At 45.5% G+C, this 22942-nt stretch overlaps 1 protein-coding gene across 4 annotated transcripts in view; it reads left to right on the plus strand.

Moving 5' to 3' along the window:
- The window catches only part of TINF2 (TERF1 interacting nuclear factor 2), a 121775-nt gene that overhangs the window by 54709 nt on the left and 44124 nt on the right, over positions 1-22942 (plus strand). For all 4 annotated transcript variants that reach the window (XM_069238154.1, XM_069238157.1, XM_069238155.1 and 1 more), the window contains 4 exons: positions 6041-6142; positions 6312-6422; positions 7071-7185; positions 11305-13024. In XM_069238154.1, the coding sequence (XP_069094255.1) occupies positions 6041-6142; positions 6312-6422; positions 7071-7185; positions 11305-13024 (2048 nt within the window). The remainder of the gene's footprint in view (positions 1-6040; positions 6143-6311; positions 6423-7070; positions 7186-11304; positions 13025-22942) is intronic.

Below are 22942 nucleotides of genomic sequence, written 5' to 3' on the forward strand. Positions count from 1 at the left end.
TCTTTAGAAGAGCCACCCTCCCAGCTACCGAAATTGGCAGTGTAGACCAGAACGCTATTCTTGTTTTCATGCCCCCACCAAAGTTGCCATCGAGTAGATCGCCCGTGCGGTGGTATACGTGGACTCCCAGGTAAGTAAGGGAACGAGGTTGCCAGGGGCAAGGGTCCTAGTGCATCTGGGGGTACGTCATCTGCTTGTACTGGAAATAGCTGGATTTGCTCCAGTTTACTTGGAGTCCTGACAAGGTGCCAAATTGCTTTAGCATATCTCGCTCTCCTGGGAGTACTCTTTCGGTGTTCCGGAGGAAAAGGAGCATATCATCTGCATATATGCAATATAGTGCTCCCTTTGGTCCAACTCTAAATCCAGATACATTGTTCCTCCTCAGGCCCAGCATGCTAAGGGTTCTAGGGCTACTGCAAATAACAGGGGCGAAAAGGGACACCCCTATCTAGTACCCCTCTCTACCTTGTAATCCTAGGAAATTTGTCATCCTGTGTGGACTCTAGCTGTCGGGTTCGTATAAAGTAAATGGGTGCAGGAAATGAATGCCTCCCCTAGCCCCATACGTTCCAGCACTGTATACAAATAGGGCCATTCCAGGCTGTCAAAGGCCTTCTCTATGTCAACTTCCAGAATTGCAGCTGCCTGTCTACCGGTTTTGGTGGCCCTGAGGATTGCGCAGAGGCGCTGTATGTTATGTGCTGTGCTTCTCCTTGGGATAAATCCTGATTGATCAGTGTGAATCAGTAAAGTCATATTAGGCAGCAGGCGCGTTTCTAGAATCCTGCTTAATATTTTATAGTCCATATTTAGCATTGAGAGCGGTCAAAAAGCTTGTTTGTCATGGGGTTCTTTGCCTGATTTTAACAAGGGAACAATTATGACATCTCTCGTAGATTGTGGTAACATACCAATGGCCTTGGCCATATTAAGCATATTAGTCAGTCTGGGAGCTAGGGCTTCTCTATAAGTATCATAAAACTCAATAGGGATCCCATCGGTACCCGGCGTCTTATTTCGGGCCATGATTTTAATCGCCGCCCGAACTTCTTGGACCGGGATTTCATCTCCCAATGCCTCTACATGCTCTGGGGGTAATCGTGGTGAGTGTAAGGTATCCAAAAACTCCCTCAGGTCTGCCATTGGGAGTTCCGCATGTGCTCGGCATAGCTGCGTGTAGTACTCTTGAAATATTGTATTAATCTCTTCTTGTCTGTATTGTCTCGAGCCACCTTCTGCTTCTAATTCCACAATAACTGACCCTTGTTTGGTGGGATTTGCTAACCAGGCTAAGAGCGTGCCTGTATGGTCTCTTTCAACGTGGGCCTGTACCTTATAATTTCGATAGTCAAAACAACGTAATTGTTCTACTTTAGTTGCTACATTTCCTCTGCAGCGAGCAGCTCCTTGTGTTGCTCAGGATGACCGGGACTTTTTTTTTCACTTTCTCGGAACAGTGTCTCTGCTGCTAAGACCTCTTGGAGTAGAGTTCTCCTGACCGCTACTACTTTTGAGATGCATCATCCTCTAATTAGTCTTAAGTGCGTCCCATTCTGCCAAGGGGGAGTCTGCTGTGCCCGTCTTTTCATCAAAATAGTGATTAATAGCTGTGCCTATCGCAGTTTGGAAGACTGGGTCCTCCAGAGTTTCCGGGTGCAAATTGCCACGACGGAATACTCGGGTGCCCTTCCCCCCCATCTAAGACAGAGTAACAGTGGATTGTGATCTGAGAGGGTGCGAGTCAGATATTCTGTTGTATGTACTTAAGAATGTTATATCTAGGGAGCATAATATAGCATCTAAGTGGACCTGCAGATCATATATTCTGGAATGGTAAGGATAATCCCTATCCATGGGATGTTGCTTTCTCCAGGAGTCTACTATTCCCCATTCATTTTGCCACCCGGAAAAGGTGCGGGCCACTCTGTCTGCATGCCTGGAAGGGGTGGGTGCGATCCATCTTGGGTAGGATCCGCTATACAGTTGTAATCCCCTCCCACTATTATTGGTCCCATTAGGAAGGGGGCCAAGACTTTGGATCTGCCATCAAAGAACTGTGTTTGGGCTACGTTCGGGCCATATATACTACCCAGCACCGCGTTGCGGCCATCTAATCTACTCTTTATTACCACATATCTACCTTCCGAGTTGATTGTTTGACTCAGACACTGAAACTGTACCCCCGCCCGAATCCAGATCAGGGCCCCTCGCGCATATGCAGAGTATGTAGTATAATATTGCTGACCTCACCACCTGCACTGTAGCGCTACTGTTTACTTTGTTGTTAGATGCATTTCCTGCAGGAGGGCAATTTGCACCCCCCTACATCCCTTTAATATTCCAAGTGATTATCTTATACGTTGTGGTATCTGCCATGTGCAACCTTTTCCCCTATTATTTTGGTTCTGCCAACCTGTGCGCAGCGCCCTTCCGGGCACTCTCGGCCTTCCATAAGCATGATTCATGCGGTGATGTGACGTCGGACTCCCCATGCCCCAAAACAAGCTAACTGTGAACAATCTCCGAAACTCCACCTCCTCATCCAAACGATAGCACTTAACTTAATATTGGAGATGTCCACCAAACAACGTCGTGGGGGTGGTTGCAAACAACAGTCGACATCTCGCCTGACTTCTCCGCACCCCCTAATATGGTCATCATATGACTGTTCCCATCTCGGTTCGATGTTCCTTGACCAGGTTAGTGTAAGTAGCCAACTCCAATAACTCATCAGTCGGTTCTCTGAGGATCTGTCCCTTCTTGTGCAGTAGCTGAATAATTAGTGTTCTTGTATCGGTTCCTTTTTTAGGTATATGATGAGTAAGGAATGCCCCTCAACCCCGTTGGGTGTCACATCATTCTGTTAGCTATCCTCAAAAGCATTCACCCGCTGTGTTGGGGATGATTTTAGGTAACTCATCGTCTGAATGTTCTGAAGAGCCCTCTCCACTAGATACGGAGGCCTCGTTATGTGTCCGTCACCTTTGGGCTGGTGCCTTCTCATCTCTTCCTGCTCATCTCAGCCACTATTTCTACTGCCCTTTGCTGATCTTGTTGTGGCTTTTTTAATTGGCGTGCCTCCATTGAGGTTTTGTGCTTTCTTTTAAATTGATTTCTTCTGTGCACTTTTGTCTGTTAACATTGTGTGGCTAGGTCCAGGTGCTCCTCGAGATCCAGCCATTTCCATACTTCCTGGGTGTGTGAAAAAAATGTGTCCCCTCAGCCATGGAGACTTTAAGACGGGCAGGAAACATCATGGTATACTTTGTTTAAATGTCTCGATTTTTGCTTTAGCTTCCATGAATGTTACTGTTTGTTTCCGTATGTCCTTGGTAAAGTCTTGGAAGATCATCACTCTGATTGTCTACCAGTATCTCTAGCTTCTCTCGCGCCCTTGCCAGGATATGGTCACGATCCCGGGAATGTAGGATACAAGCAACTATCTGCCTGGCTGGCATTCCAGGTTGCGGCGGTTTTGCTGGGACCCTGTGCGCCCTCTCCAGCGCATAGAAGGTGGAGAGTCCCTCTGGTGCTATCTCCTCTCGCAGCCATCTCTCTAAGTAAGATACAGCATCTCTCCCCTCCTTTTTGTCAGGCTTACCCACAATGCGGATATTATTCCTCCGGGACATGTTCTCGCTGTCCTCCGCTCAGAGTTCTAGGGTGTGCACTTTCGCCTCCATTGCTGTATGCCTGGTCTGTAAGGAGCCCACCTCAGGGTTAAGCTCCGTCAGTGTCTTTTCCATCACGTTACTCTTTTTGGGTTTTCCCCCAGTGCATCTATCTTGGTTTCCAGTGATTCTCTCGTGGTTGTGATGGCTTGCAAGATGTCCATCAGCTTGGGGACCCACTGGGGTTCTTCTGTTTCGGTATACTGGTTTGTTGGGAGTGTTCCATTCCTCTCCTCTGCTCCTTAGGCGCCTCTGTATTATTTTCAATCTCCAGGTGTCGCCATCTTCGTTCAGCCCCAACCCCCCCCACCCCCCCCACCCCGGGTCCCACAGGCACAGGGACTCACCTGGCTATCCCTGCACCCACCCGCTGCTCCAGGGGTCCACAGCGGAGGCCTGGGCCGCTTGCAGTTGAAGCACTCGGGGTCCACACCTGTGGGCTCAAATGTCCTGTGGCCTCCTCTGCTCCGGCCCACTGCCTCTCAGAGGGAGCCGCACAATTGTCAGCACCCCGACAATCTTCTCAGCCCCCCTCCGACTCCGCAGGTAATGCAGTCGGTAGTGAGACAGGGCCGCAGGGTCTCATGCTTTCATCGTGCCAGTGCGCAAGTCCTCCCTCGCTCTGCAGGCGTTTTTGCAGCTCCACACCCTGGATGCTGCCATTTTGTCTCGGCCCCTCGCGGTTGTACGATACCTCAAGTATCGCCTTTTTCAATCACTCGTGCAGCTTTCAGGGCCCCCCCTCTATGGCTCAGGTGGTCTGTGAAGGGGTTACCGGTGGTCCCAACTTCATTGGGGTCTCCGTGCGTGCAGGATCGTTAGGGATGTGGGGTTGCCGGGCATGAGCTTGATAACTTGAGTCCTACTGCATCGGCTGCTGGCAATACCCCTCTTGAAACCTGTACTTGTGGATGTTTGAGAAGTGATCTGACATTCTCGACCCTCTCCCTACGCTTTCTAAACTGTCCAATAATTTAGAGATTATCTTTAACACCCAGCACTCTTTTGAAGTTAATTTTAGCAGGCAGAATTCTACGTTCTTTCGCCTGCTAAGCATTATTTGAGGATCTTGCTTATTTGCCCATTTTCTCCTGGAGAATGCTGGTGCAGGCTTTAATAACTTTAGTACTAGACTACTGCAACTCTTTATTTGTAGGTCTCCCTTCTTACTTCACTCAAAGACTACGGTTAGTGAAACATCCCTTCCCATCTGATCGAGCTTCATTGGTTGCGTGTTTCCAAATAGTGTTTTTAAAGCGCTCTGTCACTGCTGCTCAGTCGTTTTGTGTCATCTGCCTTCTCATAATATAAGCTCCATGTCATTTACGTTCCAGCTCTGAGGTTGTGGAAAGCAAGGCTTAGCAGTCGGCCAAGGCTTGGAACTCCAGCAGAAAAAAAAAATCATCTGATTCTGCTTTATTAAAAACCTGTTTATTCACTACTCTTAGCTAGAGACTGCCCCCGCACTTTTCTTGAACTTCTATTCCAGTGGTTCCCAACCTTTTGACTCCTGTGGTCCCCCACTTTATCATTAATGGAACCCAGGGACCCCCACTGAATCATCATTGGAATCCGGGGACCCCCCACTGAGTCATTACTGGAAGTTTGGGACCTAATTTGTCAATATTTATTGATATTTTTTAATTTTCTAAGCAGTTGCGGACCCCCTGAGTGTTCTAGTCCATAGGCGGACACTCCTCTGTTACATCTTCTTAGGACTCTTGGATGTTTGACTCCGTTCTATGAATAGAAATGGTGAGATGGATTACTCTGCAGAGCCCCCAAAAAGCATTCTAGGAGGCAGCCATAAGTTCAGAATAGGTTCTGTTATACTTTCGATGATAAACCGCTAAAATGTACTTGGCTCTGTTTTTTTTTTTTTTAAACATTGGAAACCGTGTAGAAGAGAGTAGGCCTACAAACGGAGAACTGGTCAAACATACGAGCAGTATCCCGTCCCACTTATAACATTTGAATTAACAATTAAGGTCAGATTTTCAAAAGAAAGGGAAGCTATACACATTGTGCCTTACATTTGAGGTTGCATGCACATTGAATTAAAGGGATTTAGAGGAGAGCCTGAGATTCTCTGTACAGGGCACGTTCATTAACAGGCACTTCCCCTTTGGTGTGTGTGGAAAGTGACTTGTGTTGAATGTGCTTAGAAAGTGCAAATGATACCTGCCAGTCACTGATGCACTTTTCTCTGTGCACCAGCATTGCATGCTGCAGGGACACGGTAATTTCTGCCTGCAGAACTGGAATGAGACCTCCTGTGCGCTTGCATACATTCTTATTGTAGTGGGATTTCTTATGATGGGCCTTGAGTGTCTCTTAGCTTATTTTATGACCTTTACCTCTTTCAGACTCAGCGAGACTACACAAAGATTTCTGAGGTAGTGAAGGCATTCAGAGACACTTTGCGGCGCCTCCCCATTGACCAGCGCAACTGGACACAGTACATTAAGGTGAGGGTCTGTACAATTGTTACCAGCCTCTGTCTAAGAATCTTAAGCCTAAATATGGCATCATTGCACCTGCTGCTCCTGAAATATGAAATATAGAAGGTTATTCTTTGTTGGAAAGTAAATTTCATGTCGAGTGTTTGACCTTCCGACTAATCTTTCTTAATCACAGGCGGAGTTGGAAGAAGAGTACGGTGAAGTGTTCCTGGCAGCACTTGAGAAACTCTTGCGGGAATACTTTATGCACCTGGAAAGTACCATGAGCAGGCCCAACATCCAGCAGGTAGCCTCCAGTGGTGTGGGAAGCTTGTGGGTTTTCGTGAGTCTGGCATAATGAACAGAGGGGACTAAAAGGATGGTGGAACCTGGGACAGTGCTTGGGAACTTGGGGCAAAGCCCTTCTCATCATTTTCTACCTCCACTTTCTTTCTTCCACACAACGCCTTCACCCACTTCTACCCTTAGTCCCTCTTCCTTTTTCCTCCAGCCCCATGGCACCCACACATCTCTGCCATCTGCTGCTGACTGTTTGCTGTTTTGTCATAAACCACATATCTTTTTGAAGTGCCTGTACACGCCAACCATTTTATTGTATATGCTTACATGTGGTCATAGTGGTGCACAGCCTTGCTAGTGGTCATGCTGTGGTGTCTCTACTTGCTCACCTTTAACCACATCCAAATATTATTGCATGTGCTGCCCTCAAAGTGCTGGGCATAGGGTGGTGCTTCTCCATCTCACTGGGGCATTCCACTGCTGTCCCTTCACCTTACTTCTTGTATGTGCCTTTCTTGTGTGCTTTTCTTGCTGTCCAGCTTTTCTGGTGACTTCGGTGTGCTTCCCCTTGATTTACAATGTCCCTTCTGACCATCAGGCACAAAGTTCTCAGGTAGTTGCTCACAAGTTATTGATGCTGTTCTCTCTCTGTCAGTTTCAGGAGTCGATGATGTCTACTGGCCGCTCTCGACGCTCCAAGAAGAAGGACCTTTGCTCTTCTCTCCGCATTCTTCAGCGCTACTTCTTGGACATGGGGTGGTCACAATGCGGTACATGTCCACCATCGCAGTGAAGTCAATTGCAGAGATCAGTCAGGGAGACATATTTTAATACAGGTTGTTGGGTTTTTTGGGGACATTAAGATTGAATTGACTTAATGATTTAACTTTTATAAAGCCCAGAGGAGGGTGTTTTGCCACAAAGGTGAGACTTATGAAGCGCTAGATAGTAGGTTAATGGCTACAGAAAGGGGCTTTACATTTTTGGGCGCTAGTGGAAACTTTTTGAAGACAATAAGAGTTGTTGAAAGTTATTGAATTTAAGGTCAGCTTGATACATGTTTTTGGTAGAGGAAAGCATTATTTCCTTTGAGTGCAGGATGTAGGATTTTGGGAAAAGCAAGAGGTGGTGGCTTCATAGGGTGCTGGACTAAATATTTGGTGCTGAGGTAATTTTTTAATTTTTTTTAACAAATGTGGGGGAAATAGATAGCAGAAGTGTGTTTTGGAAAAAATATAGGTGTATTAGGTTTATGGGGTAGGGTGAGTCTGCTTTCCTGTGATCTTTGTGGGGAAAAGTACTTTGACAAGTTTGTTTGAACTTAATTTTCTTGATTAAGGCAATTTACCTAGTTTTTGACAACAACCTGTTGACATGCTTTTTTTAAGGTTTTGGAGTTTTTCTGCTGCAAAAGATTACATTGGTCTTTGTTTACCTTAGCTTTACCCACCTGTGTATTCTCCTTCTACGAGCAACGTACATTTCTATTTAAAAAAAAAAAATCCCTTCTTAGGGAGACGTCTACATTTTCCATATTCCTCTTTCCCATTCCGTATTTTGTTACGGATTTGCTTTCCCCCTCGCAACTACTACTCCTACCTATTTGGAATATATATATATATATATATATATTAATCGGCGAAGAGGACACACACCCATGATCCCATCTTCCACCCTCTTTTTAAAGTTGTTGTTTTTTCCCCCCACTTCATCCTCTGCTTTTGTCCCAGATACCTTCTTTGGGGAAAGTGATTTGGAGCATCAACTGGCATTTAATCCTAATCCTTTCCCACCGTACTACCATATGCTCCCCTCTCCTTACCTTGTGTTTGTCATCCTTCACATTTTCTTCTTTATGGTCCCGGCAGAAAAAAAAAACGACCTCCACCCTAAGCACTTTATTATCCTTACTTTTCTTGTACTCCCTTTTTTATTTATATATTTCTGTAGGTCTGTACATACTGCCAATTCTTATTTTTTGTGAATTCTTGAAAGTTTTTGTTGCATTTTAATTTAAATGTTCTAGTTTTGTATTGTTAGTTTTCTTTCTCTCTTTCTCGGACGTTCATTAAATTTAGTTTTATAATTTTCTCATTCATTATTATTTGTTTTACGTTCTCATAGTTTGGGTTCTCATTTATTGTGCTTATATTAAACCATGTACTACAGATGAGTTTGAGAACATGACGTGTTTGTGGACAGTCTATAGAGGCTGTTGAAGTGGCAGTTTAATGGTAAGGGCAGGTAAGTCCAATAACAGGATTTTGTGGCGTGTCTAGAAGTAGTTTTTTGGGTATAAATACAAATGTATTGGGTGCTTAATTTGTAGAGAGCAGGATGTAGGAACTTGTGCTCCAGCCTAATGTGGTATTTAATTTGTCAAGAGCGGAAGATGTGTCTGGAATTAGTCTATAGCCCACGATACGTTAACATCATGCTTGGAAATATACGTATCTGTACAGTTTTGAGTGGTTTTCTGTATGCGAGTTTGTGCTGGTTTGGCGTACCATCTCAGACACAACATGAATGAATGAAGGATGTATATGGAACGTTTTATGGATAACTTCAGGTTTCTGGAAGAAATGAGGCTTGTATAAATGTTTGAATGGTGATTTATTTACTTTAATGGGGTTGCGAGGTCTAGATGGAAGTTTGGGATCTCTGTCCAGGGTTCTGGTAGAGCCTCTGACGTAGCCTCAGACTTTTGTGGATACTTTAGATTTAGCAGTTTTGCTTTGCACAATTTTTGGACCATAGTTTCAAATTTGGATGGGGGGAAAATCTTGTGGTTTTGTTGGATAGCGTCAGGTTTAGAGAGGTGGCATTCACAAGATTTTCAGGTCAGTTTTAGGTTCTGGCGTGGTCACATGTAAGCATTTAAGGAGGCTCAGTCACGCATAGTACTTGGGGCCTAGATACAGGCCAGTCTGATGTCATCTTAGGGGCATATGTGAAAATCTCTGGCCACTTTAAAGCTAGGAATGTAGCATGTGATAGACTGTGGGAAGACTCAAACCTAGAAGTTGGTGTGTGCACCTGATGTTGTGGTTGTTTTCCAGGGATGGGGGCTTGTATACCCCATATGATTGACTCTCCTGGAGTTTTAAATGGGAAATACGTTCAAGTTTTGTAGACTTTTGCATTGGAAGTTATCTGTAGATTTATTGTGGCTGCCTTACTGTCCTCAGTGGGTGTATACATACAGGATGTGGTGTGAAATCTGGGGCTTAGTAGTTTGAGGCTAGGTTCACGCATTTAAGACCAGGTCAGACTTATGATTTGAGGTGTAAGCGCAAGTTTCGGGAATTGAAGTTAATATGCCGGCTTTAATTCGAACAAGTTTCACAATTACAAATGTAGCAAATGTCGAAGTTGTGGTTGAGAGTGAATGGGTATGTACAATTTTTGAATTAGGATGATGGGGTTAGCAATGTTTTGACTGCATGTTTTTGAGGCTTCTATTTAGAAAATTTGTGCAGATTTTAGGGACAGTCTCAGTTTCAGGAATAAGGAATATGTTCAGGGTTGATGGGGACAGTGAGCTTTAGGTTTGGGACCTATGTATGTGTTTTAGGGACAGTGCCAGATGTGTGAGAGACTGCTAATGGGGTTTAGGGGACTGCATCAGACTTGGTAATAGTAATGTGTGTACAAGGTTTGAGGAACAGACTTGAATTAAAATCAAGGATGCTCTTAAACAGTCTGATGCCTAACTGGGGCGGTTTCCGATGGGGAAATGGTGAACACATGTAGAAGACACTATTGGCTCCAACAAACTAGAGTAGAGGGCTGTACTTAAAGATTTTTGTAGCATGGGATTGAGGCAATTGCTGATTTAGAAACCAGTCCAATATGTGAGATTACCCCATATGGACATTAGTGATACACTTTCTTGGACAGTGTCATAAACGTATATGCCTGTATTAGGAGCTTTCAGGAATGGGGGCTTTTTGCAAGCTTTTAGAAGTTGTATTCCTAAATATTATACAATGAATGCAAAAATTAACGGTATGATCTGGGACCTGCTTATAGGAGGTACGCACCTTTTTTTGGGCAGCTGCAGACGTTACTACATTAGGCATCAAAAAATAGTATGCAGTTGATGTACAAGTTTTGGGATAGTCACGGATTCAGGAAGATCGTTGCTTGCCTATCCATACAGTTCTCCACTGTTGGTATCTTTCATAGATTAACGTGCAGACAGCCCACCATTTTGTTTCAGAGGCCCACCCCTATACGTTACACGCATGATGTGAAACCTGAGCTATGGTGGCCTCTGCCAGAGTGAAGTTCAGATCACATTCACTTCATTGGGTGGAGTTCGTTTACAATGAAGGTGAATGTGTTATTAAATAAGCACAATGTTTGTATTGTTCATACCATTATTTTCATATTTGTTATTGCTATTTCTAGTATTACTCTGAAATGATTCAAGCATGTTGATTTATCAAAAATCCAATGCTGAAGAATAGGGCTTTCTTGGAGGCTTTAATAACATTTTCAAACTTTGAAATAGTTTTTGTACATATGTTTTTGACAAGTCATGAGAATTAGGGGCTATGTTAATGGGCCTTTAGGAAATGTTCTCAGACTTAGGATTGCACGTTTATGTATAAGTATTGGAGGCTATTAAACAAAGTGTTAGTTTTTCTCAGATTTAGAAATTGAGCGTGTGTATTGGTTTTGAATGGTCCTAAACTTCATAGCAGGGCATTGATACAGATTTGCATGTTCTTTGATTTGGTACTCCGATTTATGCATAGCTTTTGGTGAACAATATGTGTAGCTCTGAATTAGAGGTGGCAAGGCATGTGTTTTCTTTTTTCAGGATTGTCTGACCTTGAATAGGGTTGACAGGGTCATGGGGTCCGATGTTTATCCTTTTGTAGATCGGGGGTCACTCAGAATGGAAATGGAACCCCTCACTGCTTCAAAGATCCCACTGAGAAGGCTGCGCCAATCAGACCCTCAACATTTGGAATCCAGCTTGGGTGTTGCATCAGAGACGTCAGGAAAAAGGTTTTGTCCCAGAGGTGGGAGGAGCGAGGGAGAGGTGTTGGGCTACCACTCCAAGAGAATGCAGCACAACAAATACACCACAGTGGATGAGAAGTTCCTGAACTGTGCCTTTGAAATGTTACCAGCTAGCATGCCTAGTCCGATCAAGACTTATTCTCCAGTAAGATTATCTCCTTTAAAGAATCAAAGATTTTATACCCCAAGAAAGATCTCACAGGTTCACAAAGTCCAGCCTAACCCATCAGTGTTCTCCTGCAGCCCAGGGAGACACTCTCCTAAACAGCAAAAACTTGAACTGCACGTGAATAAGCATGTGAAGATATTTTCTACCTCCAAGACTGCCTCTCTCCCTCCAGCACCCTCTAAGAGTAATGTGGGGACTATGGAATTGAAGGTCTCTCTAGTAAAGTTACCTTTTCATAACTCTCAAAAGACTGTCCTGCTTAGCCATGTTGACTCTGAATCCAAACCTGTTTCCCTGCCCCCTGTGGATTCGAATGGTAAGGCTCTCACTATGGATTTAAGGGTATCTCTGGTGAGGCTCTCACTTCCAGACTTTCAGAAAAATGTCCCACTGAACCTTTCTGAAACAAACATAGACTCTCAGAAACCAGAGTGCCCTTCAGAAGAGACTGTATCTCAGTTTTTAACAGATTCCCAAGAAAAGACTGTTTATTCAAGTCCGGGGAGCCCTCTCCAGAAGCCAGACCCTCAAAACGTATGCAACCCTCCAATGATGTCCTCCATGAGCCCTGATGGTTGTAAAGAGAAGACTCACTGTATGGCCATTGAGTGCTTATCAGCCTTGTGGGACTTGCATGAGAGAAAGGGGTGTCCAAGAGAGCATGAAAAAGAGGAAGATTCGACAGTCTTCACCCCTGCAATTAATAACAGGCAGTATCTATCTTCCCTTGATAAGCAGAGCACTCCGGTCCTGTGTTCTAGCAGTATTATCTCAGTCCTTGCTAGTGAAGGAGAGGGAGCTGTTCAGCTTATGGATCGACTTAGACCTACCCTATCATCCCCTATGCTGAAGCGCAGGCGTCTGTTCAGTCCTGAGGAGGTTGCTGGCTTGATTTTGGAGGAGCCAGCGAAGATGGGTTCAAAAGAAGAACAACCATTGGTGAGCAACACAAAATGTAACAATGAGCATACTGTCAAATATGGCCTTCAGGATACCTACCAGTTGACTGGCCCCTTTATTGTGCAATCAGATGTTCTCTCTCATGACTGCAAGGAAGACACAGGGATGTGGAGTGCCTCTGCAAAAAGCAGTAGCAATACATGTCCACTGGATTCTCGGAAACGTGCTCGGAGCCCTGAATCCTTGAGGTTCCCTATGCCACAATTATCACCTGTAGGCAAAAGAAGAGACTGCAATAAAGTACTTTCCATTGAGATGAAGAACTGGCCCCCAGACTCACTAGTGAGCACTAGAGCAGCCCCGAAGCAGTATAACATAAGCAATGCTGAGCCTGCTGCAGTGGAATCCAGTAAGCCGATAGCAACTGAAACAAGCGGCTTGAAAAGTGACAGTGACTTCCTTGTGGCGAGCAGACCAAAGACGGATCCTGCAGCAGAACAAAAAGAGTAAGTTTGGTGCGGGAATGGGTTAAAAGCTCTCTCCAGGCATACTGAGCCAGTATTGTTCCTGGGAAAGAAGTATACATTGGGCTGAATGGTTGTTTTGGTGGGAGGAATTGATTGGTTCGTAAGATGGTGGGAGGCATGTGTGAGGGTGGAGTGGTGCAAAACAACTGATTGATGGATTACTCTTAGAGTGAAAAGCATTCCGGGAAAATTAGGTTCTCATTGTGGGGAATCTATTGAAATCATAAATAATAAATTGCCTTGCCTATGTGTGGGATCTCAGAGCATCTTTTCAAATAAAAAAAAAAAGAATTTGCTTTTGTTAGCTAAACCATACCCCCTTATTTAATGTAAAACAATTTATCAGCTTATTATAAGGATATATTGGCCAATTCCATATATTTTCTTTAAAATCAATAACTTGTTTATAAGTTCGAATTTTCACTAGGACAGGGGTATCCAACCTTTTCTGTAATAAGAGCTACTTATACTCACTGAAAATCATCCAGAGCTACTAATATTACTAGTATTGTAACAGTGACCACATCAGGCAAGATTACATTACCGACCAAAATATGCAAGGTTGTCAGCAGTCTCAATACATCAAGTAAGGTTGCCAGCAATAATTTAAACAAGCATTTGCAACGCAGTGGCTGTCGTGTTTGCTCGAGTTAGAGCTATTAGCATTGTAAATTCCTCACTGGACGTCTTTTGCCACATAAATTGAAAATGAAAAGTAAAACAGTTGACCTAAGCAAGTCAATTCAAAGTGCCACGGCCGCCGTGAATGTAAAGGAGACACAAAAAATGAAAAAAAGTTCGCTCGCGGTCAAATGTATCGGCAAACATGCAATTATCCATATAACAGGGTTGCCCCCCAAGTCGAGACAAACGTAAAGCATTTACCAATGTCATCAAAGTATTTTTGAAAGGCAAGCCCCACAAACAAGTGAAAGTGATGGGTGTGGGGTGGGCGTGGTTAAAAGCCCACATAGATGTCAGCAAAACAGCGATTGTACACTACTATAGTCGACCTAAAAAATCTATCAATTTGGAATACCTCTACATTGGTAGTACAGAACATTCAGGTCAGAATGCCGCTGGCACCAATGTAAAGGCAATAGTAATAGGTCCCCCAACATCCCTTGATTTATTACTCAAAAATAAACTTTAAATACATTTTGGAAATTATATAGTTTTTTTTCTAAACATTAGCTTATGAGTTCTGCAGTTTTACACATTTTCATCTTAAATACTCCTTTTAATTTTGGTATAATATATTAATTTAAACAAGCAAGACATTTTAATTTAGAAGGCTGTGATGCACACAGGAGAGCTACTCGCAGATTGTTGAAGAGCTATCAGTAGCTCGCGAACTACTCGTTGGAGAAGTCTGCACTAGGAGATTGAGTGAGAAGATTTCAAAACAAAACCTTTTCACAAACTGTTCTTAGGTTTAAAGCTATTTTATTGGATTTCAGAAAAGGAGAAATTAACCGGATGCAGAACTATATCTTCACCTATATCCATGGGCCGGTGAGATAAATAAAGCATGGGAGGGGCATGAAACTGGGGAGGAAAATAGGGGGGGAAAGACAGAGGGGGTAGTGGAGGAGATTCTGGGGAAGGGACCAAGGGGTGGGAGTCCAGTTCTCAAAGGATAGTCAGGTGGAGATTGGGGTGTGGGGACAGTAGGGGTGGCAAACAAAGGAGCAAACTGGAAGGGTAAGTTCTCGACGACTTCTGCGTCTTCAGTGAATAGTGTTGATTGATTGTCAGAGGATGAGTAACTGGATCCAGGGTGTGTATCATCTAAGGGAGCAGCATTGTTCTTCAGAGCCTTGTGGCGCAGTATTCTTAGATAGGCTGGACAGGTCAATTGCCTGAAGTTTTGCGCAAGAAATCATATACAGGACCCTTAGGTTTTGTAGAATTGTGGGAACTTTTGCTCTACAAATACAGTACATTTTTCTATGCCTACGAGGTCCCACAGTTTCTGTAACTTGTCTGCATGAGTGGGTGTTCTCTTTTCCCCACCTCAAAAGGATTACTTGTTTAACGCACAAAGGGCTAGGGTTATTGCTCTCCCAATCACGCAATGGAATGGATAGGTCAAAGCGTTGTGGAGACCTAGCAGACATAGCTGGGGAATTCAGTATTTCAGTCTGACATGTCATTGATGTCCGCCTATATCTCTGTCCAATAGCGGTATAGTTTAGAGCAGTGGAGAGTACGTGGGTTAGCGTACCTTGTTGGCCACACTGGCACCACGAGTCCTCCTCGCATCCTCTTTTCCTATTAGCCATCGGGCCCGGAAGTTGCAAGCTCTTGCAAGAGTGGAGGCAAGTAAGAGTGAGACCACATGACTGCAGTCATAACGCCATCCGCATATAGTGTGATTTTTATGGTCCTAACCGCCCATAGTGATGCCCGTGATTGAGGGTTTAATACGGATTTGTTACACTAGCGGCTTCATATACAGAGTGAACCCACATGGGGACTGTGGGCATCCCTGCTGTGTTCCCCTGTTGATACCAAAGGGTTGGGACGTTAGGCTGTTGACCCTCACCAAGGCTGTAGGATTTGTGTAGCTTCATCAAATCCATTTGCAAAAAGTAGTTCCTAGTCCAGCTTTCTGAAGTACCAACTGAAGGAGGGGCCAGTGGACACAATCAAATGCCTTTTCAGCAATAGGGCAGGTATTCAAGAGCAGGTTGTCTTATGTATGAGATGCAAAAGCTGCTTTGTGTTGTTGCTACAGCTTCATTCGGGTATGAACCCTGTTTGGTTGGGGTCGACTAGTCCCTGCATGTAAGGGCCTAACCAGGCAGCCAGGATACCTGTGACAATCTTTGCATCGGCATTAAGAAGGGAGATGGGCCTGTAAGACGAGCACAATGGGATCTTTTCCTAGCTTAGGGATCATGGTGATGGTAGCTTCCTGCATCGTATCTGTAAGTGTACCATGTTTGCTAAAGGAATTGTAGAGGTGGGTGAGGATAGGAGCCTGTGTCTTTGCAAACACTTTATAAAAAGTGGAAGGGAACCCTTACTGTCCTGTATGTATCTGAAGATGTACTATCGCTGCAAGGACCTCATCGTCCCGTATGTCTTGTTCCAGTCGCTGAGCTTCCTCAATGTGTAAACATGGAGTGGGAGCCTGAACCACACAGTTGTCTGCAGTTTGACTTATCTGCTCTGCCTAGTATAGATCAGCATAGTAGCGTTCAGATGCCCATGCTATGTCTGCATACTGATGTGCATATTGACCCTGTGGTCCATGAACCTCAGTGATTCTCTGTCTTTGTGCGTGAGCCCTTGATCAATGGGCAAGCAGGCGCCCTGCCTTATTGCTTCCAGGATAGTACGTCTCTTTCATTTGAAAGAGAGCGTACTTTGCTTGGTCAAGGTCTAGTGCTTTGAGTTGCTTTCTGGCTAGCGTTAGTTGCCGCCTCACTTTTGAGAGCCTGACTGCTTGTGGGCATCCTTGAGTTCCTTCACTTGTCCCTCTAAGGTGGCACTCTTACCAATTTGCTCCCTAGTAAGCCGGGTGGCGATAGCTATAAAGATATCTCTTGAGACAGCTTTAAGGGTGTCACAGTGCAACAATAGAGAAGTGCCAAGAATGGTGTTGATTGCTAAGAAAAGAGGGTATGGTGGCTCTGATTTCTTTAAGGATGGGGTCATAGGAGAACAATTTGGGGTTAAGACCCCAGACCCATTGTGGCAGCTGCGGGTATGGAGTGTTATAAGTAATCAGTAAAGAAGAGTGATCGGAGAGCACTGCTGCTCCAATGTCTGTGTGAGTGGTGCCTTCCCTAAGTGGGGGGAGACTAGAAAATAATCAAATCTAGCTTAGATTTGATGCGCAGCTGAGAAAAAAGTAGTCTTTTCCAGCTGGGTTCCGAGCACACCACACATCCATAGCCCCACATCCTGCAGCCATTGTATAACTGTTGGTGAATGGGTCCCTGCTTGCCCTGTTCTGTGTGCTGAGCGGTCCACAGTCGTGTTGCTAACTAGGTTAAAGTCTCCTCTGATAGATACATCTGTGTCCGGCGTGGTAAATACCTGGCCCACAGCATTCAATATGAATTCCTCCTGGCAGTCATTAGGGGCTGAAAATGTGTTGCAAGCAGGATCACCACTCCTGCTTTTTTCCCTGGTCCTGAGGAGAAATACCGCCTATCAAACCATTGGGATCTCATGCGTTGCCTATCTGCCTTAAGTAGATGAGTCTCTTGCAGGAGGCAAATTTCACTGTTGAAGTCCTTAAGCATTGAAAAGAGCACCAGTTATTTCGCCGGGGCCTTACTACCACGGATATTTAGACCCAAAATCTTAAACATGGGTTCCCATTGGGTGTGAGGGTGCTAATAGTGTGGAACTGGCAGTTACAGTTTGGGGCTCCCCCTAGGCAGATGATCGGGCAGTCTGTCACATTACTGAAGTAGTGATAGGGCATCGAAATGCAGGAGCAGGGTTCTGGTGTAAAGGTAACTGAACACGGGACAACAAACGCTCCACTCCAGGAAGCCAGAATGATTGTGTAGTCTTGAGTCATGTCTCGGACTGTGAGTATAACTTGGTGTTAGGCAGGGTGGCAGAGCTCCAGTAGCGTGGTGTTCGTGGATTAGTGAAAAGGGAGGCGGATGCGGCCACATCTCTGCCTGTTTTAAGAATATCTTCAACATTGGGATCAGTACACCTAGTGCCACCACGTGTGTTGGCCGAATTGTGCTAGAGCCCATTAGATAGAGTAACAATCCGAGGAGGGCCCTTGCTGGTGAAGTTGTAGAGCAAGGCCATTCGTCATCTGCAGATTCCCGGCAGCTGTTCACCTGCCTGTTTTCTTCTGTGAGGAATGGCAGCTTAGTCTGCCTGTGTCCAAATCAGGAGGTGGGCTTTATGGCATCCAAGTCGAAGCTTCTGCTTCCTGTGTGGGTTTCAGGTCCAGGATTGAATGGGCCTCATCCAAGCTATGACTCGTGTGCCTCGTTGTTCCAGGCAAAGATTCATCAAAAGGGATGCCCCCATTTATAGCTGACTCCTTTCTCCGTGAGGAATGTAGTGGCCAGCTTAAGTGCTCAACAGCACTGCAAGGTGATGGCGGAGAGGTCTTGTTAGAGCCACACTTTCATTCTCTCCAAGGTTATCGAGCTGCGGTCCTGCATCACTGCCATGATAGCTTTCTTTTAACGATAGTGGTGGACGCACGTCAATATCTCTTGAGGTGTTCCTGGAGTTTTAGATGAGCAGTCCACCTTGTGCGTGCGGTCATGTACATCTTTGTCTGCAATCTCTGGTACGATATGATGGAAACGACAAATCACATAGGTTCCCAGAATCTGCTTCGAGGGTCCTCCTTGATTTGTATGTTTGATCGGCGGGACCTGTTTTCGAGATCTTCTAGATTGATTTGCAAATCTGCTTTTTTGTCTCACAATTCAAGTAGTTCACGTCGATAGCCATCCAGTTCTTCCTCTTGTGCGTCGTTGGTCTGCTTCAGGGTATCCCCACAAAGTCCTATGTCCCCCAACTCCTGCCTGACATTTTTAATGTCTGCAGCCATTTCCAGTTTCAGGGCACCTATGTCCCCTTACAGGACATTGGGACGTTGACTAAGTTTTCCAGAAATCGCTCCCTAAGATTATCCTGGATTTTCATTTAAACCAGACTCTTGCCTTGCCTAGTTTCTTTCAGAATCCAGCTTCCACAGTTGAAAAATCTCTCCATACATTAGATGTGTGGAGAGAAGTTATATTTTACTTGGACAGACGTATAACAGAATCCAAACATTTGTTTGTCAACTATGGTCCCTTACGAGCAGGATCGGTTGCTCAGAGTAGTCTATCACAAGATGGATTGTCTCTGGCTTTTTATTATGCCATGGGAAAGCCAATAAAAGTTGTAAACCAAAAACGCACCCTACTAGAAGTAAAGGTGCTTTTGCGGCTTCATTCAGTATTATTTAAATTGCAGAGATTTGTGAGGGAGCTAGCTGAGGTCTGCATATATTTATGAAACATTACTGTCTTGAGTCTGCCTCTAGAACCAAATTGGGCTGGCTCCACTAATAAATCACGTTGCATAGTCCATATTTTCCTTTTTTTCCCCTTCTTCCTCAATCAGTAGTGATGATCTAGCTATTCTCGTCCATGTTTATGGTTATTAATGGAGATTGAAGAGAAAAAAAGTTACTTACCTGTACTCCTAGTTCTTCGTTTGGGAAATCCCCATTGAAGTCATAAGCACCCCACCCACCTTCCCAGTGGAAGGAATAAAGGAAGCTGATGGCTCACATAGCTGTACTCCTTAGTCTGTCTTGTTTTTTAAAAAATAGAAAAAGAAAAAACATAAGTATTGAAGCAGCTATGCCACTTGAAGGGATACTGGAAGATTGAGATTCATTAAATCTGCAGGATTAGTTTTACTCTATTACACGGCAGAAGCCTATATGGCTACATTGTCCTATTGTTTCACTTCATTTCCTTTAAAAAAAATAATAATAATAATTTAAATGGTTTTCTTGTCCCCCTTTTCCCTTGATGGCTTTTCCAAACTTTTAAATAGGTTATTGATTGTAAGGAATATAAATCTGTCAATGTAGCCTTTTTATAGGCTGCTCAATTAATTTACATTAAATAAAAAGATATGGCTTTCCTAACAAAGTGCAAACAAATTATTTTTACTTTGAAAAAGTGCATGGGAATCCTGCATGTGTGTGGGACAATTTAGTGCTCATGATTGGAGTGGCTTTCCCGTGAGAGAGACCTTGGAATTATGGTAAGTAACTATTCTATTACATCTGGTGTTGAGTTAGGAATTCAGAAAGGATTTGGCTTTGTGTGTATGTGAGGTAGGATAAAATGCTTTGTGGGAAAAAATGGATCAGGCTGAGTGGGTAGGAGAGTGGAGAAGTTTGCCTCTCTGGTGGGCCATTGAGTAGGCACCTAGATACCTAACCTGCCACTTGCCTGTGACTTCCTGTTACGGCTTGTTCAGGACTGGTCCAGTGACACCACAGCTGCCTGGGTTTTCCCGCTGGGGTTTTACTGACTGGGTTTTCCCACACAGCGTTCTTCCCGCCAACAGATGCCTGGCCCACCCCAGGACCTACTTAATGCAGGCTGCAGCGTGACCACATCAATAGGCACCTGGACACATTGCCTGTGGCTTCCAGTTCCTGCTTGTCTCAGACTGATCCAGTGACCCCGCAGCTGCCTAGCTTTTCCTGCTGGGGTTTTCCCAGTCACTGTTCTTCCTGCCAACAGAAGCCCTGCCCACTCCAGGACCTACTTAATGCAGGCCGCAGTGCGACTGCCCTGCTGGCACACAGCAAGCCTATTCAGCCCCTGTCCATGTTTGGACCGCGCCTAGCCCCAGGATCGCTGGTTCGCTCCCATCGCCACCGCCTTTGAAGACAGACCATCCCCGAGCTCTAAACCCTGGACGCTGGAAGAAAAACAGCCACCACACTGACCCACCCTCCACGTTAGGACCTTTCACCTGCACCTACTGCCACTTTACCTGCCATAGCACACCCATCAGCCCACTGATCAGCCCCACCCCGAACACACCACAGACATCACCTGAACAAAAACACCAACTCGCATGTGCCCTTCTCAACACACGCTCACAATTCAAACATTCCACCAACATATGGGACCTCATCGCCACCCTCACACCTGAAATTGCCTTCCTCACCGAGACCTGGCTCAACCCCACATCCACCCCAGACATTGCCACAGCGATCTCTGGTGGATATAAAATGATTCAGCAGGACCGCCCCAACACGCCAGGATGAGGAATAGCCACCATCCCCGAAGGATGACCATACAGTGCACCACCACCACCACTCCATGGAACATCTCAGCTTCACGCTCCACATGGACAACAAAAAAACAACCATCTGAGGCACCCTTGCATAACGACCCCCAGGCCCATGCTCCAGCTTTTGCAACACCAATGCAGACTTCACTGTGCCCATAGCCTTAGACTCCAAGGACTACATCTTCACTGGGACCTACATGTCCACATCGATGACCCCAATGACAACAACACTGCACAGCTCCTCGACAGTATGAGCAGCCTTGGATTGACCCAGATTGTCCACGACCTTGCACACACTGCAGGACACATGCAGAACCCCATTTTCACCTCCAGCAAGCGCCTCAAATACTGCCATGTGTCAGAACTCTCATGAACCAATCACGCCATCGACCACTTCAGCATCTCCAGCCCCCACACCTCCTCCCCAAAGATGACTAGCGCCCCTCACCAGAGGTGGAGCGAAATCTCAGAGACCAGCTGGGCAGACGCCCTCCGCACCTCCAATCCCCCTACCGCCACCACCCTTGAACAGGGGGTGAAAATCTTCACCGCCTGGATCACCAGTTGCGCTGACAGCATCATCCCCATCAAGAGCAACAACCATAGAAAATCCTCCAAAAAGGCCAGCTGGTTCATCCAAGAACTCAGAACAGCAAAACAAGACAGCAAACAGCTGGAAAGGAGATGGCACTCCAACAAGGATGCCTCAGTCAGAGCACCCTTTAAGACCTCACTCAACCTCTACCACCGCAGGCTGAGGTCAGACAGCCCTTGCTGCACATATTGAAACCAGCAACACCAAGGAAACCCTCACAGGAGCTGTGAGGCAACCTCGCTCACTTCTTCCACGACTAGATCACAACCATATACAGAAACTTAAAATCCCAACCCACACCTACAGACGTCCTCACTGGATACACCTCCACCATAACCGACTCGAACCACACACAGACCACCTGGAATATCCTCTCCACCCAGGACATCACTTCTACCATGAAATCCATCCACTTGTGAGCTCCCACAGACCCATGCCCACACCACATCTTCAATCTTGGAAACCAAAGGCTCGGTCAGGAGCCCAACACCTCTGTCGCCACCGCAACATTTCCTGACACCTGAAAACATGCCGAAGTGAGACGACTACTCAAAAAACCCTCGGTCAACCCCAGAGAACCCAAAAAATACTGGCCAGTCTCCCTGCTCCCATTCCCTGCAAAGGTACTGGAAAAGATCACCAACAAGCAACTCATGACATACCTGGAGCAGAACCAGCTACTCAATGCCTTCCAGTCCGGCTTCCGCAGCAATCACAGCACCAAAACTGCCCTGATCGCAGCCACCCAAGACATCCAAATCCTCTTCAACCAAGGGGAAACAGCAGCTTTGATCCTCCTCGACCTCTCCACACCCTTCTACACACCATATCCCACCCCATGCTGATCAAAAGGCTCCACCACATCGGCATCCAATGGGACTAGCTCAAATGGATCACCTCCTCCCTCACTGGAAGGACCCAGAGAATCCACCTCCCACCTTTCTCCTCTGAGCCCAAGGAGATCACCTGCAGTGTGCCCCAGAGCTCATCCCTCAGCCTCACGCTCTTCAACGCATATATGACCCCGCTGGCCAACATCACCTGATCCCATGGTCTCAACATAATTTCTTACATGAATGACACCCAACTTATCCTCTCACACCGATGACCCCGCCACCACCAGAACCAGCTTCCACAGATGCATGACAAGCGTTGCTTTCTGGATGAAGAACAGCTGCCTGCAGCTGAACACAGACAAAGACGTAAGTACTGATCTTTGCCAGTAGTAGGAATACATGGAACAACTCCTGATGGCCATCAGACCTACATCGTGCACGCACTCCCTCCTACCACACCAGAAACTTTGGAACCATCATATGACAAGCTCACCATGAAATTACAAATCAGCACCATCTTCTCTGCCTGCTTCCTCACTTTGCTCATGTTCCATAAGACCTTCAAGTGGCTACCCTTACACACGAGGTGCACCATGACACAGGCCATCACCACAGCTGATTGGACTGCGGCAACCCCCTCTATGTAGGAATTGC

This window comes from Pleurodeles waltl, chromosome 6 (assembly GCF_031143425.1).
Source record: "Pleurodeles waltl isolate 20211129_DDA chromosome 6, aPleWal1.hap1.20221129, whole genome shotgun sequence".
Taxonomy (NCBI): Eukaryota; Metazoa; Chordata; class Amphibia; order Caudata; family Salamandridae; genus Pleurodeles; species Pleurodeles waltl.